The 17,925-nt window shown below is 39.7% G+C and overlaps 2 protein-coding genes across 5 annotated transcripts in view; one reads left to right on the top strand and one right to left on the bottom strand.

Annotated features, from left to right (window-relative positions):
- tedc1 (tubulin epsilon and delta complex 1) overlaps positions 1 to 14,606 on the top strand; it is a 25,512-nt gene extending 10,906 nt beyond the window's left edge. The window contains exons 8-10 of one of the 3 annotated variants that reach the window (XR_007032195.1): positions 8,583 to 9,000; positions 9,559 to 9,694; positions 9,924 to 10,750. Coding sequence is in view for 1 of the 3 variants with exons in the window: in XM_035610279.1 (XP_035466172.1) it covers positions 11,701 to 12,036 (336 nt within the window). In the remaining 2 variants the exon portion in view is untranslated. Of the gene's footprint in view, positions 1 to 8,582; positions 9,695 to 9,923; positions 10,751 to 11,700 lie in introns of those variants that run through there. The other 2 variants (XR_007032194.1, XM_035610279.1) reach the window with 2 other exon arrangements.
- Positions 12,749 to 17,925, bottom strand: pth2 (parathyroid hormone 2). 2 transcript variants are annotated; one of them, XM_035610282.1, is made up of 4 exons: positions 17,585 to 17,925; positions 15,796 to 15,903; positions 15,316 to 15,477; positions 12,749 to 13,200 (listed from the first exon to the last, which is right to left on the bottom strand). In XM_035610282.1, the coding sequence occupies exons 2-4, from the start codon at positions 15,900 to 15,902 to the stop codon at positions 13,023 to 13,025; spliced, it is 447 nt and encodes a 148-aa protein (XP_035466175.1). In that variant the 5' UTR covers position 15,903; positions 17,585 to 17,925; the 3' UTR covers positions 12,749 to 13,022. The 2 variants fall into 2 exon arrangements, with proteins under 2 accessions (XP_035466175.1, XP_035466176.1); XM_035610283.1 differs by having other exon boundaries at positions 15,796 to 15,863.

The following is a 17,925-nucleotide window of genomic DNA, read 5'->3' as shown; positions in this document are numbered from 1 at the left end:
GGGGAGGCAACGTTACCGCGCCTATCCAGCTTGCACCACGGCTGTGACGCCACTGACAGAAATAGGACTTTTCTGGGCTTTTTCTGAGCTTTGGAAAAGTTTTACCAAGATTAAAACTCCATGACTTAAAAATATACAATAGAAAGAGTCATAAAAGTTCACAGCTGGGGTTCACAGCTGGGGGTGTCCTGTCAACAGTTTTACAGGCGACTCCTTTACCATCGCGGTCTATGGGAAAAATCCTTTTAGGGATTTTTTCCCTGCAGTACCAAGAGTACCCAGCATGTCATTTTTGCTTAGAGGCTGCGTAAAGCACCCGGGGCTTGATGCTGACACTCGTTCATTCCTTCCTTCAGAGAATATTTCCTCTGGGTCCGGTAGCTGTACAAAGACCACCTACAGTACCAACACGTCTAAGATCACAAATTTATACCTTGGATCATATACCCACAAGCACTTCTTTGGGATTCACCATAATTTTTCTGCTCCATGTTGACATGGCTCCATCACAAAATTTCTACAGATTTTCTCCAACTGGTAAAGCTTAGTGGGTTACACTGCTGACTTTGGTAAAGTATTTCCTCACTGAAATGAGACGGTCTGGTCTACTTCTTCCTGTTTCACTGGCGAGTCGCATTATCACCACCAACTGACTTGATTAGTATTACATATATCCATGACTAAAAACTGGTTAATCTTTATAATATAAATTGACAACGGTTTATTAATGTATGGTTTATTTCATTTCACTTTGATGATATAATTCCATATCTAATATTCAACAAAAAATTCAAGGTACTTTTACTTTTCCATAAGTATTTTCCATGTAATGCAGTTATACTTCTATTCCACTGTCTGAGGCAAATTTACTCAGATTACAATTTTTGGAAACACTTTCTATGAAGCCCATATCTATAGTCCATTATGACAACATCCGTAGTGCATTATAAGGCATTCATAATGTTCTATAACTGTCCTCTTAAACACACATAATGCATGCTGATGCACTATATCAACAGTAAAAATACATTATAGATGTTGCTTATAATGAATTATAAATTCAAGTGTCTTATGGGTGCTTTTGACTAGTCATAAACGGGAGGTTGACTGATGGGTTTATTTTACATTATGACTACATCTACACATCTCAACAATCCACTGTAGTAAGGACTCATAGTACGCTATAATGCTCTATGCAGTATCATAAATCCTCATTGTATGTGTAAAGTGAAGTGCATATTCATGCATCTATAATGATTCATGCTTCATTATAATGTTTCATTGTTGGTGCTAATTAAAGTGTAGTGCTTTTACATACATAAAAAAAAAATAGACCCAGGTAAAAATCGGCTTCACCTCCTTGGATGTCACAACCGGGTGAACGCGCTAATTTGCGCGATGACGGAGGCAACGAAGGTTCGTCTCCTCCGTCGGTAACTGCTGTTACCTCACTAGCTGGCAGCTCCTGTTTAACTCGTAACACTGCGCTGAGTTTTTAAACTTTGAAGGGTGACATTGACAAGTACAAGATGTTGTAAGGATGTGCAGTAAAAAAAAGGAATAAGAATAAATATGTAGAGACATCTATTCATACACAACTTACATAAATATATTGCACAGGATGAGAAAAATTGCACGGCTAACGGACGGTGAGGAAATATTTGCAGAATTTTACAAAATGTGTATTGTTGAGAGATAATGAGAAAACGTGTGTATGCACCTGGTGGATTAAAGGCCTCCACCGCAGCTGCAACTGTCGTTTCAACACCAGAGCCCTTTTTCCTAATTCAGGAACTCCTTTCTCTAGACAAGAAAGGGTCGACCTCAGATATGTCAAAACTGAGAACTCCCCGCTGGTGATGGCATGTTCATTAATCTGCTGCCTGTGGCACTCTCAGATCTAAGAACGTATGCTAACAGGCACTTAGCCCTGAACGAGTAAACAGGAAAAATGATCAAAGAACAATAATACTAACTGTGAATATTATTCCACTAAGTTTTTAATTTTTCCGGGGTTAGTTCTCTAAAGTCCTTGCCTGAGTTACCACCATAGGTCCCCTGCGCTCTAGCGTAGAAGTGGGAAGAAGACAGTGGATGACTATATGATATACCCACTGACCCCTACTATTTGTACTAAACCTTCAAAGGAAAACATCCTTGACCCTGTTAGAGTTACTGCCCTATACCCTTATTCTCTGGGGCAGGGACCTATTCTCTGGTCGGTCACTTTTGTTGGATGCCTCCGGTGCGATATTGCTAAAAATAAAAAGTCTCAGTTCCTTAGAAAACCTCTGTCTAAAGAAACTGATAACGGATTTATTCCACCTGACTCTAAATCTATAAGGGCCTCACTGAGCTAGACCACCTGGTCTGCTCAGGGGAAATCCCCATTCAGCCTCTCTAACCATTATGAGCTGTGTGTTATCAGAAACTTTGCCTTGCGTGGGTGCGCTGAAGACTTACCCAGGGGAGACGTGGTGTGCTGAGTGTACAATCACGGAGAATAAGGAAACCTTTTCTAAAAGCTTACGTGATTTTTATTTCATCACAGAAGTTTTACAATGTCTAACATTCAATATCAAAATAAATGAAAATTAAGGAATTAAACTCATAGTTAAATGAATAATTAAAGAAATAAAATAAAAAGGGAAAACAATGTCATCTCTCAAATGTTGTTATTCAGTTCTCTTTCTCCTTTTAGATTTGTGACTTCGCTTTGAAGAAATCAAGTTCAATTGGAAAACCATGTTCTCTCTGAACTGTTATTAATTTAGTTTTCTAAATTTTTGTTGAAATTAATTTATATTTTCTAAAGCTTTGGGTTTTTTTGGGATTATTTACGAGCAAGCAACCTGTGGCAAAATCTAATAGTCACAGTCAGTCTCCAACAATCTTATACAAAACCAAACGTTTTTGCTACTGATAACTCAATACGGCACAGAATAACTCCACGATTAAGAGCAGACAGTCGGTTCACCCAGACAGAGTTGGCCTGAAAAGAAGTTCGAAGATACTATATCCACCCGTTCGCCAATTTCTGTCAAGCTTTCCAACCGTCCACTCCCACTCAGTGGGTTTCTGGTCAGTTTCACCAAGTACAGCCGAGGCTAGTTTGACACAAACCAATTAGGAATCGTTCAAGTCTGTCCAAGAGTTAGGCTCCGATAAAAAGGGAGTTTCCAACTTGCGTCCTCCAAAGGGGTTACAGCTCCACCCCAAAGCTCGTCCTCTAGGGAGATTCCCAGGTGGTAAGTACCGAGCAGTCCCTCCACAAGAAGGGAGTTGCCCAGCTGAGGTCACCTAGACCCTGTTTTCACCTGGCAGTGTCATCTGACCTGAGTGATCAGATCACAAGTGGACAGCTCTCAGTACGTCTGTTCTTACCTGGCAGCAGAATGTGCCTCCACATGCATCTTCAGTGATCACTTGTGATCTGATTTCACTTACCTGCTCAGTGTGTAAATCAACACATACATAATTTCCCAAAGGACCAAATGCGTTGTTGTTGTTACTAAATAATAAAATATGCAAAAAAACTAGCCCCCACCCCCACAAAAACATGCTCCCCACTCTCTCTCTCTCTCTCTCTCACACACACACCACTCCATTCCCGACAGGAGTATTTACAGTCATTGCTTTTCCACCATGCGGATCACCACCATCATCTGTGTATTTTACAGAAAAGCCACAATGCTCCTAAATACGAGACTCAAATGATGCGGGTGCCTTCTCCAGTTCTTCTGCTCCGACGACTACGATCCGCTTCTATCGCTGTTAACATGCCTCGTTCATGTGAACACATCTCTGCATCGACATTTAGGAAATTATTACGCTACTTTAAAAAGTAACAGCAGCATTAAAGTAAAATAGTATTTACTACTGTAAATACATTTACTAATGTACTAGAGCATGTTGTCTGCAGTTGTTCAAACTCCGTGTCAATCAGGCCCTCGCTTACGTTTTGGAAGTCTGGATGTGTTGCTGATTTCACATCCCGTGTCACAGATTTGTCTACATGACATCATCAACGTCTTTTCTGAGCAATTTTGAGGTGGATCTGGTCAAGCTGCAAGGCAGAGGACATAAACGTATAAAACATGTCACTTCCTGTGCTATGGCGTTCGGTCAATATTAACATGCAGATGTGTTGAGGGCAGGGCTGTTATCATGCTGGAGGAGTGTGGGTCAGATCGGATCATGTACCTTCGATTACGTGCAACTTGCTTTTTCATGGCGAATGATCAAACTTTGCCACACTGTCACGGCAAGGGCCTCTGACGAAAAGTCAGGATTTTGATAATTTTTTATCTCATAGGTCTTAAGGTGACACAGCAAATTTGAAGCTGCTCATTTGAAATCTGTAGGAGGCGTTCGTTAAGATATAATGTGTGAAAATGGTTTTAACCCTAATAAACCTTCAAAAACAAGAGGGCCTTTGCCAGCCCTTGCTGGTAGGCGCTCCGGCCCTAATAACAAACGGAGCAAAAACAAAAGGGCCTTCGCCAGCCTCCTTCTGGTCGGCGCTTGGGCCCTTATAATCCTTTGCAAAAGAAAAGGGCCTTAGCCAGCCTCTTGCTGGTTGGCACTCGGGCCCTAATAATCCTTGCTAAAACAAGAGGGCCCTTGCCAGCATCTTGCTGGTCGGCGCTCGGGCCCTAATAATGAGAATAAGAAACAAAGTAAATACAAGAGGGCCTTCGCCAGCCTCCTGCTGGTTGGCCGTAATTTAAGCTGCAAGCAAAGGTTGGATGGGCCCGAGTACCTATGCGCAACGACAGGTTGTGTCACGGTCAAAGCGGCGCAAATAGGACAACATGACCATTTGTTTATGACCAAACATGAGGATGATTATGCAGAGGAAAAAGCAAGGCAGAGGAACATCTATCATGGAGGATCAACCAACTTTGTGGCGAGGCCACGTCCATGTTGTTCCAGTGAATCCAATACTTTTGAGAAGACACTAACCAAATATGGAGTCACTATGATTAATCCTCTAGGAGGAGTTCGTTAAAAGTATGATGTCAGAAAATGCCAAATATCCCAAATGTGCACCTTTAATTCAAAACAGCTGACTTCCTGTTGGTCAAAGGTCATGGCTTCCAGAGGCTTTTTTGTATGTCCTGACAGGATACAATTGCCAACTTAATTTCATTAATCTAGTTGTAGGGGGCGCAATAGAGCCATTTTGACACAATTAGACAAAGAATCCATTTCAGATATAAGGATTCGCCACTCTCGACATGGCAGCCAAGCTTTGTGAGATTCAAAGCATCCCAAGTCCCTCGAAAACATATTTGTATTTTAATGGCGATTAATGCATCACCATGGCAACAGCGTACATGGCCCTAAGTTTCTTAACATGACATCATCAACGTGTCATAAGCTAGCTGACCAAATTTGAGTTGGATCTGTTGAATCTGCCAGGCACAGGACGTAAAAGTGTAGAACAGGTTACCTATGGAGAGAAAATAGTCTCATAAAGGTCACAAATGTGTATCACATGATCTACAAGCGAAAGATAAGAGTTACATATGCTTACAATGATTTGTGCTTAACTTTGGGTACTAACAAATGCGTGTTCAAAGCCACACACAGATACAAAGCAATCTGTCCACACGTAACTTTACAGATCTAATAATGTTCGCTTTCCAACAGCTTCCAGTGAGTACAAATGTCTAAAAACATGTGACATTGTTTGTATTCACTTACAGATTGTTAAATGCGTGTGCACAGATCTCCTGATACGCATTAATCTGTTTACACGCCGGCTTGTAAACTTTTGAGACTGTTTTTCTGCAGGCAGCTCCGAAAAGATTCACAAAAGTGTGCTTTGTTTAATTGCTGGTGGAAAACTTGGACAGCTGGGCTTTCGGTGAATGCGTAATTTCAAAGTGGGTAAAACGTTTTGAAATAGACAAAATAGCTCGTCACCCCTCCATTTGAAGATATACAATATAAAATAAATGTAATTATAGATATATGTTAAATACATTATATTCCCTTAATGATTATGGCAAAAGACAGATGCCGGTATCACAGATGTTGTGTTTGTGATGTAGAGAGCTGGAAGCAGTATACTTCCTGTTTCCAACAGGTGGCGCTATGACATATGGTCAATAGCGTTAATTGCAAAAACAGACAAACTGCGCCCCTGTCATGAACTGTCAGTCATGAGCTGAGAACATGATAAACACTGTCAAGATTTTGATGCAGGTAACCAATGCATGCACGTTATTATGCATCATCCAAGACTGTCCAGGTCTAGCTTTGAGTTGCAGCTGCAAAATGAGTCGAGAAAGAATGAAATTGTTCTTAACAGTTCTAAAAAGTTTTGTGAATTATTTGTTATGCGTAATTAATACCTCATTAATATTTTAATTTTGTTTTTTTATTTATTGCACACCTTAGATGTTGTACAATGTTTCATTTAAATAAGTGGTGATTAGTGTTGGACAAATAATGGGGTGGGGGTGGGGGGTTTTCATGTACTGTAAACACCTTGGGGGTGGCCGGTCAAAAATCTCGCCTAGGGCGCCAACATTACCAGGGCCGGCACTGCTCGGCCCCTAATAAGAAACAAAGAAAATACAAGAGGGCCTTGGCCAGCCTCCTGCTGGGCGGCGCCTGGGCCCTAATAATCCTTAGAAGTAAAAGAGGGCCTTCACCAGCTTCCTGTTGGTCACGTTCGGGCCCTAATAATCCTTACAAATACAATAGGGCCTTTGCAAGCCTCCTGCTGGTCAGCGCTCAGCCTTTAATATAAAATTATAATAATAAAAAGATATAAAATTAATACAAGTTAATAAGTAATCTTTGATCTCTGACAGCTCCCTGTCAGGGCATAAGTTTTCTGGAAATGTCCTCCTTAGTTAGGGCCCGAGCGCCGACCAGTAGGAGGCTGGCGAAGGCCCGTCTTGTATTTGTATCGTTTCTTCTTATTATTAGGGCCAGCGCGCCGACCAGCAGGAGGCTGGCGAAGTTTGGGTCAAAACGGACCTCTTGTATTTGCTTTGTTTGTTCTTTATCTTCTTCTTATTATTATACTACTTCCCAATTGAGCTCATTTTTCACTGAAATCACCAAAATTTGCAGACTTGCTGGAAATGTGTGCCACCTACAAATTAGCTAAAATTGAGCCCCTTGTTCAGGTTCCTACTACATTGATGAAATTTGGCACGCACATTTATCATGTCCAAACACACCAAAAACTTGATTGGAGGCCTATCATAATCTCAACAGGGAGTCGGCCATTTTGATTCTAAAGAACTTATCAAAATTCTGACTTTTCGTCAGAGGCCCTTGCCATGACCGCGTGGCGAATTTTGATCATTTGCCAGGAAACAGGAAGTTGCTCGTAATCGAAGGTACGTGGTCCGTTTTGACCCAAACTTCTCAAGCACGATAACAGCCCCGCCCTCATCTACATGCCAATATTGACAGAACGCCACAACTTCCTGGGAACAGGAAGTGACATGTTCTATAGTTTCATGTCCTCTTCCTTCCAGGTTGACCAGATCCACCTCAAAATGGAAAAAAATCAGAAAAGCTAAAACACTTTGATGATGTGATGTATAGAAATCTGTGACCCTTCGTCTGACGCCTTCCCCGTGGTGTGGCAGCAAAGTTCGATGTGCCGCCATGAATCATCAGACTGTTATAACTTGGCCATATGTGGTCATATCTTTATCAAATTTCTCAGTCATGATAACAGTCACACCCTCTACACATTTGCATGTCAATATTGAACCATGGTTATAGTGCCACCTACTGCCAACAGCAAGTTAAAGGTTTTGTACTTCTACGCCCTCTGCCATGCAGGTTCACCAGATTCACCTCAGATTTGGTCTGCTAAGATGTGAGATGTTGATAATGTTATATTATGAAACTTTTGACCATGTGTTAAACAGTGTTGCCATGGCAACACATTGTTCGTCATTAAATACGAATGTGTGTTTGAGTGACTTGGGATGCTTAGAATCTCATGAAACTTGGCAGATGGGTTGAGAGGGGCAGATCCTCTTAGCTCTTTTGTGTAATGGTGTTTGTGGTGGCAATGTTTCTTTGCCATTATTCATTACAAGTTTGAGATTATACAGAGATGTGTGAAGAACATCAAGGGCAGATTGTAATCATGGATTAGCTCAGTGGTTCCCACACTTTTCTTGCAGGACCCCCCTTTGGCAATTACATTTTTTGCATGTCATTTCATTTATTTATTTCAAAGTTATATTTTAATATTTATGCAACCTCAGTATTTGCCCTGCAATAAAGTGTATTTTTTAAAGTGTTTTCTCATTGCATAAATATAGAATATTGAATAAAATACAAAGGTTTGTTGAATATTCCTTCCTCAGCTGTTCCCCCAGCAAAGACATCACCTGTAGAGAAAAAAACAGTACGTGAAACTATGATCCAAAAAAAATATTCCTCCTTACAAATTCACAAGTCGGAAACAATATGAGGGGAAGAAATCATTCAAGTACATAATCTGCAGTCATGAAAAATGTGTGATTACATGCTGTTCGCCTTTTACTGCTTGGTTTCAACGCCTGGTGATATGGATTTTTTACTTTTCCCCATAGTCAAAGTGGAGTCTTGCTTCAGGAAACACATGGGAACTTCAACTCGTCTTGAAGATACACAGGAGATTACACATATAAAATGCAGCAACTGCTACAAACGCTGCAACTGCTACAAACTGCTCATGCTGTCCATTCCTCCAGTGAAAATCACGGAAAATCACAGTCACATCTGATTGGCCTGTTGGCCCAGACTGTTGTGATTGGTCAACCACTTTCAGGGCGTGTACGAAATGTCACGCCTCTTCGTTCCGAACCGGGCTGACGGAGAAGCTAAAAACACAGAAGTTGCTAAGCTAAGCAACATTGGCGAATTTTCAACCGTACCAGTTTAATCCCGAGTCTGACACCGACAGAGAGGAAGAACAAGCCGGTAGTCCTGAAGCTTTCAACCGAGACTGGAGCAGGACGTTTCAGAGTGGTAAGACACATTGTTACTGTGTACTTCTTCTAAATGGCTTGACTGACTGAAGTGCATGTTACCGTAGTCAGGGAAACGTGTGGAAACTGCATCAGAAACTCAGAGTGAGAAATATCTTCCACAAAGAAATACGACCGGTAGCTCTGTTAGCAAATAATGCAGCCAACTACCTGGTAACAACAACAGATGCACAGACCAAGCTGTTTTATGAGTGGCGTGTCTCCTGTCGGGAGGGGGGGGGGGGGGGCGACAGGCAGAGAGAGAGGAGCATTGCTCGACGAACAACTGTTTTTATTAAATCAGACTAACGTTGCTTATGTTGCGAAATATAAAGTTATCCTTATAAAAAATATAGCTTGTTATCTAGTTTGTTTTGATTAGTGACTAAATCAATTGAACTAAAAGTTGAGCAGATTTATTTTTTATTCAGCAACAAATTTGTATTTACCTGTTTAACAGTGAAACACATCTTCTTGGATCAATATTTGTCTAATGCAGGGCTGCTGCCTCAATCATTATTTGCTCTATTGGATCTTGTTAAACTTTTTTCCTTATTAGGTTCTCAGAGGAATGGATCAGGTCCCCACCACCCAGCTCTTGAGCCGAATTGCCTAAACTACATATACACCCTGCAGAACATCTTCAACATCTACAGAATGGACTACGGACCTCTGAGGAGCAGAACAGAAGAACAGTAAGTTTGTAATTAATAGATGTTATGAGATACAACTGCATAAAATAAAGTAAAAACAGTTTTTAATATGACAGAGCCACAGAACAAATCAAGAAATGAGAAAAATTATTTCCTTCAAAATATCTTTATCTTTTGCAAATGTAAGGAAACCAGAAATATACACATATACAAAAATATATCTGTAGAGACAATTTGCAACTGCAATAATGCCTCATTGTTTTTCTCGCAGTTGGTGCTGTGGGACGCCACAACAGGGTCGTCCTCCAGATCCGCCAGGAGTTTCCTGATAAAGCTGACTAGTATGTTTGCTTCCGACCGCCCCTTGACTTAAGCCTGACATGTGGCGAGCAAACACTTCGTCCTTTGATGGCCTGTCATATTGGGATGACAGATCCTTGGGGATGGGGATTTTTTTCATCTCCTCCACAAATGATGCTGGGTCCTTAAACACCATCCTAATCAAATCATCCACATAATCTGTAAAACATTTCATTCATTCATTCATTTTCTAGTGTTTTCCATCTTTGTTTACTTAAAATGTTCAGAATTATTTATTATTCATTTGAATTTGTTATCATGTTTGTAATAATAAAATTGTGTTTTACTTACTGAATGTGGGTTCTGTTTTAACAGGCTTTGGGGTGACTTAACCCTTCTTTGTCATTAAGAGGGGGTCTTAATGCCCATGGATGATTTGAATGTGGTTAAACATTGAAGTCCATTTGGCCACCTTCTCAGACCCTGAGGGTGAAGAGGTTGCACTCCAAAAGACGGATTTTGTTGGTAGCTCTTGTAGCTCCAGCAATATAAAAAACAAGATAAAGATAGGGAAAATGTGGATCACAAATATATATTTTTTTTAAATATCGAAAGATGTAATTCATATATAATATATATTTTGCTGTGTAAACTACATAACAAACATGCATGTAACCAGACGAACAGAACACAGAGGGAACAAAAACCCCCCACAGTATATTATTTTTACTTGAAGCATGAGCCCTGGTTGTCTAGCTCGGAACCAAATATATTGAGGGACAAGAGTAAAGGAATTCATATAAGGATGTACACACACAGCCATGCTAGCGATAGTACAGTTTAGAACATAGACCGGGTGGAACCGGTGACCCTCGCTCAACTCCTTAGTCTAATTTGCCGTCATCTACAACAGGTCGAAGTGTATCCGAGGCAGTTATTCCAAACCGGATGTTTGGAAAGCAACCGAACATCAAAACAGCCGCATCAAACTGGCCACACGTTACACAGAAAGGCAGCATTCTGTGTAACGTAGCTGTTCGTGTTGTCTGTCAAAACATGGATGGAATTAGTTTTAACAAAGTTATATCGACCGTGTCTTAAATTTCTATCAGGGAAATGTTATTTTGCGATAATTATCTTTATCGTTTTAACGCCCCGCCCTACTGTCTGCCATATCCTTTGCTTTCAAAATCCAATATCATTTAAAAGTCTAATGTGTCCTATAGGCACACAACAAACAAAACATGCAAGAATTAAATCACCTTTCCAAATACCAGCCAGGCCTGTCGTCTCCAAGTGGCGTTTTAACTTATTCGGCTTCGTCTGAAACTAATATCTTGAGACACACAACACACTATGGTCTCTATTCATCACAAACCATTGTACCCGTGAAGCCAAGGGCAAGACAGTGCCTCGTCATATTTTCTTTGTTTTGGTAGTTTGGAAGTTTGGTGTAGATTCATCATTTGCTGTCACTTACTTTGCACTCCTTTTACAAACTGGTTCATGCTTTACTAGCAGTGCATGCCGCACTGCTAGTAAACCAGTTTTGGAACCACTGGTTTAGCTTGAAGTGAAGAGAAGCCTAATGCATGCAATGCTTTAAGAAGATGTAAATTGTGAAGAACCCACCACAGACCCTTGTGGTACCCCCTTATTTACCCCAATGAAGGTTTTTTGAGAGCACCTCTACAGATTGGGTGACTTCAGTAAGACAAATGTAATCATGATTTAATTTTTTGTCATAGAAAAGACAGAGGAGAGGCAGAGGGGATACTCAGGACAGAGGAGGAGAGAGGTGTCAGGGCGGACTGGGCCCCTCTTCCCTCTTTTGTCTCCCCTCCCAGGCCTACCGAATCATGCTCCAGGTTGAGAGGCCGGTCAGAGACCACATCTACCCAGCAGAGAGGTCCAATGGCAGCGGCAATGCTCCAGACAAGATCCATGTGTCTCAGGCTGTACAGCTGCTTCTCCAAACAGAGGCTCTGCTGCTAGAGAGGAGGGACAGGCAGAGACTGGCCAACAGGATGCAGTTGCAGGAAATGGTTGGTGAAGTGGAAGGACTAGTGTTGATACCACCATAGACTTTTATTTTTTAATTGAATGAATACATTTTGCATTCTGCACTTGATAAGGGTCTATGAGGTCCAATTCATGACTTTCATTTTATTAATCAAATTGCTGACATTTTTGTGTAAGACATGTTCTATAATATATTTAAATGTATAAGAACGAGGAAACCTATTCCCATTTTAACTGAAGCCAAAATATCTAGGATACAAATGCTGCCATCTTTTGCTGGTAACGTCCTCTGGAGCCAAAGTCTGTGCTGTAGTAATCAGTAACAAGGTCATGTTGATGCACCAATCAGTCTGTTTTTTATCATGAAAAAACTTCTTATAGCAGCAAACAACTAACCAAACCTATCAAAATACTTGTACCCTGCTGTACATGAGGGTAACAGAAACCAATTTTGGGAAAAATGTATTTTATGTGTACCTTTATTTATATTTTGTCCCATGTGCTTGTCCCATTGAGGGGGTGGGGTTTATAACCTATACTTCCGCTATCCACCAGCGGGCGATCAAGATGTTTTGGGTTCACTTTTGGGAGCTGTTATTTGTTGGAAATGGCTAGCCTCTCGTCCAAATATTATGGCAAATATACCTCTAAAGTCATGTATCACATTTATTTAATTTGTACACCTACAGAAGTGTAAAGCTCAAGCTATTATATGCCTAAGCTATTGCCAGAGAGGAGTGGTGCATTGGTAAACACACAAACACGAAACCAAAGTGAGTTTAAAGGATTTTTTTATTTATTTATTTTTATTCTTTTCCTTTTTTTTGTATAATAAAAGTACACAGAGATGTTGAATTTTATCGCTCAACCTAGGCAATTTGAATGCAGAAGGTACAGCTGACTTTAAATGTGTACCATACGTTCTTGTCTGGTATGTTGACTGAACAATAATTCAGAGGATTTGTGAAACCACTTTTAAAAGGCAATTTCCCAATGTAAGGTTCAAAGAGTGTTTTTATTTTTTAATATTTTTTAATAGACTATATTATCATGAAGAATTAACCACCAGTAGTTTCTGCATGTAGGAGTTGAGCCACTTCTGTCTCTCCATGGAGGTGAGGAGCTTGCTCTTCTCTCTGAAGGCCGTGTCATCAGCAACCACCATGTTCCTCTTCACCACCCCGTCTCGCTGAGAAGACCATTCAGCAGGCAACGCCTTTCCCATTCTAGCAATATACAGACCAAGACCATGAGATTAGCAACAAGAAAACAACCCAGGGTCTTCACTGACACATTGCCGATAGAAAGTATTCAGATTCCTGTTGGATTTTAAATGCTAAAATTACAATTTTTGCCCCTCAATTCACACAATAACGCATAGTAATGACAAATGAAAACATGTTTTTAGAAAATTGTGCAAATTGAAATTAAAAAATTCTCCTGTACTCAAGTATTCAGACCTTTTGCTGTATCATTTCTGCTTTGATTATCCTTTAGATGTGACTACTACTTGATTGGAGTCCACTTGTGGCTAATTTGAACACTCTTAAGGTCCCACAATTTCACTGCAGCCATTTTGACATCAGAAACTGACATCCAAGGAACCGGGATTAAATTGTCGTGAAGCATGGATAATGGCAAAGTTATAAAACATTTTCCAGAGATTTGAGCGTTCCCAGGAGCACAATGGCCTCAATAATTTGGAAATTTTTGGAACCAGAGCCCTTCCTAAGTTGGCTGTCAATCAAAACTGAAACCGGGCCTTGGTCGAAAGGTGACCAAGAACCCATTGGCTTAGTCTTATGGAGATTCAGGAGTCCTCTGCAGAGATGACAGAACCTAGTAAGAAGGACAATCTCAGCAGCACTGCATCAATCGGCCTTTATGGTAGAGTGGCAAAACCAGAGGGCAGGGATGTGTTCAATGTGATGAAAATGGGCTATCCCGAGCATCATTACAGCTGAAGAATGCAGCTAAACTGGATGAGTTGCAAGGACAAATGCTGTTGGATCAAGTTAATACTTCAGCAAAGTGTGGTGCAGCTTCCACAAGGCCGCATTCTGACAGAGACAATCTTATGCAGGCAAGTTTTGTGGTGAGCAAGCTAACGAGCTGAAACCTCATTCAGTAGGAGACTGAAGGAAACTTGTTGTTGCTGTGGAGTATTGGATAATGTAATGCTCTGCACTGTTATTGATGCAAACCTTATATGTTGCGCAATAGTGCCCTCTAGTGGCATTTGCTAAATATTGTTTTTCGGCTTTTCTTGCACTCATTCTACCAGTGGGTCTGGTCGGTCCGTGTTGTAATCCGTAATGTTCCTTCATGCCAAGGCAATGTCTGTAATTAGCAGCTTTATGCAATGTGTGTTGACTTACCCCAGATGTTGTTTTGTGCTTGTGTAAGAGACTGTTTTTTGATATAATCGGTCGGCAGCTAAAAGGTTAGACTAGCATGACTTTTATATTGAGCTCTGTTGCAGGTAGCAATATGCCAGCATGGGTTGCTATATGCACTATAGGTATGTATGCACTGTTAACTGCTTTGTTTATTGTTCGTGTAAAATGCTCATGTCTGTTTTCTGTATTGTTTTGCAGTTTGACTAATTCTTAAGTAAACTTCATAAAAGTCAGCAGCTTGTCGTGGAGTTTCTTTGGGACTGTTTAGCTGCTGGGATAGCTAGCGTCAGGAGATAGCAAGGCCTACACAGATAAAGTAAAATTGTTTTAGTGTCAGATTGACGACATTTGAATTAGTTGGCATGAGATAAGTGCTGGACATCAGTTGATTTTCTTTTTCTACCTTTGGTCAAAGCCTGAGTATCATCTCTTTAAGACATTGAATATGGGTATTTTCTAAAGATGCTGAACTTAAAATAAAAATATCCTATGACAGAGGATACGAAATTAGGGTTTAGTAACTGATAGATGTTGGAGTTGGCAGACGGCTCTACAAACAGAAGAGCCGTCTGTCAGAAGATATGTAGCCATTCCTATAAATTCTTGCATGTAAGCCTACTGTTTTTAAAGTGAGTTTTACACAATAAGCCACACATTGAAACAATAACTGATTTTAATGTTTTTGCTGGTCAGTCAATTTTTGACATCGTCAAGCCTGTGAAGCCTGTGAAAATAATTTAAACTACAAAATATTTACACATTACTCATGGTTCAGAATTAACTTCTGAAAACACCAATCTGATCAGTGTATGTACTGATATGAGACAAGTTATTAAACATTTATATCAATGGATACAACATCCACATTTCATTAATGTTAAGTATTAATTAGTCGTATTTGATTGTAACTTAGTAGTAGTGTTTCCCCTCATTAACAATTACCCTGTGTCTGCCCTCTCTGGGGCAAAGAGCCACGCCTTGCTGTCGGATGCTGCTTTGAGGCTGGGCACTGACATCATTTGAATGCTCCAATCACGGAGAGAGGAGGAAGGGAAGAGGAGGTCCCAGTCATGATGTTTAGGTTCTTCTGAAGCATCAGTACTTCTGGAATTGGATAAGAGGACACTTACTGATTATTTGGGAAACTGGGGAAGTGCAGCAAAGAGAGCAATTTAATTGTATTACTGTAAAATTCTAAAGTATGTAACATGGTGTAATCCATATACCATGTGTCCAATTAGATTACTTTAAAAAATATATATAAATAAGTAGAACAGAGAAAAAGAAAGGAATAGGACTAATGTTCCTATACTGACATGAGGTATACTGACATATTGGTTAGCTCTTTGGTCTATAAGTTCAGCATTTAATTACTCAGAACTAATGTACCAATAATGGCTATAGTGAGTAGTGAGTAACCACCTGAGAGGTATTCGAGGCTGCTGAGGGAAGCCGGATGCCGCCAAGGTCATACCCAAAATGCAAAGCAACTGGAAGGATGTACGGGGGAAAGCAGGCTGTTTAGACATCCTAAAAAATGGTGATAATAAAACATCCTTGAAACACCTTAACTGAGTTGTGTCTTGATTGATTCTAAGTGCTCCCATATGCTACTGCTCTTGCAATGTTTTAGATTCTCTGTATGACCGCCAGTTGTTGCAACCTCATAGTTACAAATAATCAATTAAAAAGGAAAGAAAATGCAGTTTGTCATGCACCTGTTCCAATACTTTGACAATTAGAGTGTACTGTATATTTAACTATAAAGCTATATGAGTAATGATAAATATTTTTTTTAAATTAACTGTACAGTATGTGTACGCACAGGAGTTGAGAAGATTTCATTTTGAGGTGATGGGTATGTCCCAATATAATTTATTCTATTGTTTTAAATATTTTTTTATTATGAGGCATAATTTCAAAGATATCAAAACATTGTGTTGCAAAGCTTTTTCATGTAAACAAAAACAACATAAAAAGACACAGAAAGCCACTTCAAAATAATTAGATTAAGAATATCACTTTCATAACATCATCAACAGATTCTTAAATTTTTCTTTCAAATATATGTAAGACCTCGAACTTCTCTGCTTCTTTACCCCATCTCCATCACTGGACTGAATTTAAGATTTGGTTCCTTCTGTGAGATGAGAAACTGAAGGTTGTCAGATTGTCTAATACATTTCTAACTTGTCTTTAATGATTAATCAAATATCCTGAGGTGAAGCTTGACCAGGACACCCTGGAAGAAGATATACAGTATTGTATCTAAATGGGACCTTCCTGGTAAAATAAAGGACAAATAAAGAAAGAAAACAGTTGAAAGAAACCAGAAAAATTTAAATAATTGCTGAGATGTGTTTATATGCAGCTTTATTTTAATTTTCACATTTAGACACCTAATAAAGGTTTTTAAATATTGCCAGAAAATGTCAATAATGTCATATATCATAATTTGTCTCTTCACTCACATCGCAAGGACTTCCGTATTGTTTGTTTTCAACAGCATGTGTAAAGAAAATCCTTTACACATGTTGAAAAGTTCAAATCAAACATGTAAAGAAATACATATATATATATATATATATATAACACTTGTCAACCTAGGGATTGAAACACGTACAATTACATAAAATTATTTCCTAAGACTGATTTGTTTTTATTCCTTTTAGACATTAATATTACAGAGTAAGCAAACTTATCTTAAAAGATGTCATCATATCTATGTACTTCACTGGAAACTCTTCATGCTTTTGGAAATGAAGGATAAACTTTTTCTGACACAGAATCTTTGGTTCTAAAAGGGGCCAGAAATGTTTTGGCACCTGACATCGCCTCCTTCATGCTGCTGTCAGGACCATCTGTATAAGTCAAAGTTTCCTGACAGCCTTGGAGGGTTTATTGATTTGTTTAAAAAAAATAAAGAAATGTAAGACCACATTACCAGAAAGTTTATTTCATGACATCGTGGGCCAATGAGCCTGTAATGGCCAACAACTGTTGAAAGTCTATTATCTTTAGTCCATTACATGTTCATCTGGAACCAACCTCTAGCAGTCATTGTCACGGTGAGATAATATTTATGTTCTTTGCAAACTAATGAAAAATATGTGAATTCTTTTCACTTGGAATAAACAGTTTATAGACTAATGTGCTCAAAGTAAAATTGGCTTAAAGTTGTTAGTAGGCCAGCAGCTGGCTGGTTTCTTACCTCCTCCGCTGATGGACTCGTTCTTGTATTTGTTAATTGCTTGCAACAGCGAGCAGCCTATTAGAGTTGGACTTCAGAGATTAGATGTCAGTCGTCATCCAAGCCGAGAAACACCACCAAAGGAAGGAACTAACCACAGCAACAGAAACTACTTTGTGCAGTCAGGTACTTTCATTTTTGTTGCTGCATCCTCTCCACAATTTATTTCTACTGCTTCCTCTCTACAATATATTTTGACTATGTCTCATCTAAACGGAAAAAAGTTTGGATGCAAAAATTCCCCTTGGGCGTTTTTGTGTTGCTGCTGTGCTCTTTCCACATCTACAGTGGTTGAATATCAC

This window comes from Scophthalmus maximus, chromosome 15 (assembly GCF_022379125.1).
Source record: "Scophthalmus maximus strain ysfricsl-2021 chromosome 15, ASM2237912v1, whole genome shotgun sequence".
NCBI lineage: Eukaryota > Metazoa > Chordata > Actinopteri > Pleuronectiformes > Scophthalmidae > Scophthalmus > Scophthalmus maximus.
The sequence above is the reverse complement of the archived record's forward strand: the minus strand, read 5'-3'. Positions and strand labels throughout refer to the sequence as shown.

Coding starts and splice junctions, on each gene's coding strand:
- pth2 (XM_035610282.1), bottom strand. CDS start 15,902: ATGTCTAAACAGCCTGCTTTCCCCCGTACATCCTTCCAGTTGCTTTGC. Junction 15,478..15,795: donor CAGCCTCGAATACCTCTCAG/GTGGTTACTCAC, acceptor ATCCAATTCCAG/AAGTACTGATGCTTCAGAAG. Junction 13,201..15,315: donor CCAGAGAGGGCAGACACAGG/GTAATTGTTAAT, acceptor GTATATTGCTAG/AATGGGAAAGGCGTTGCCTG.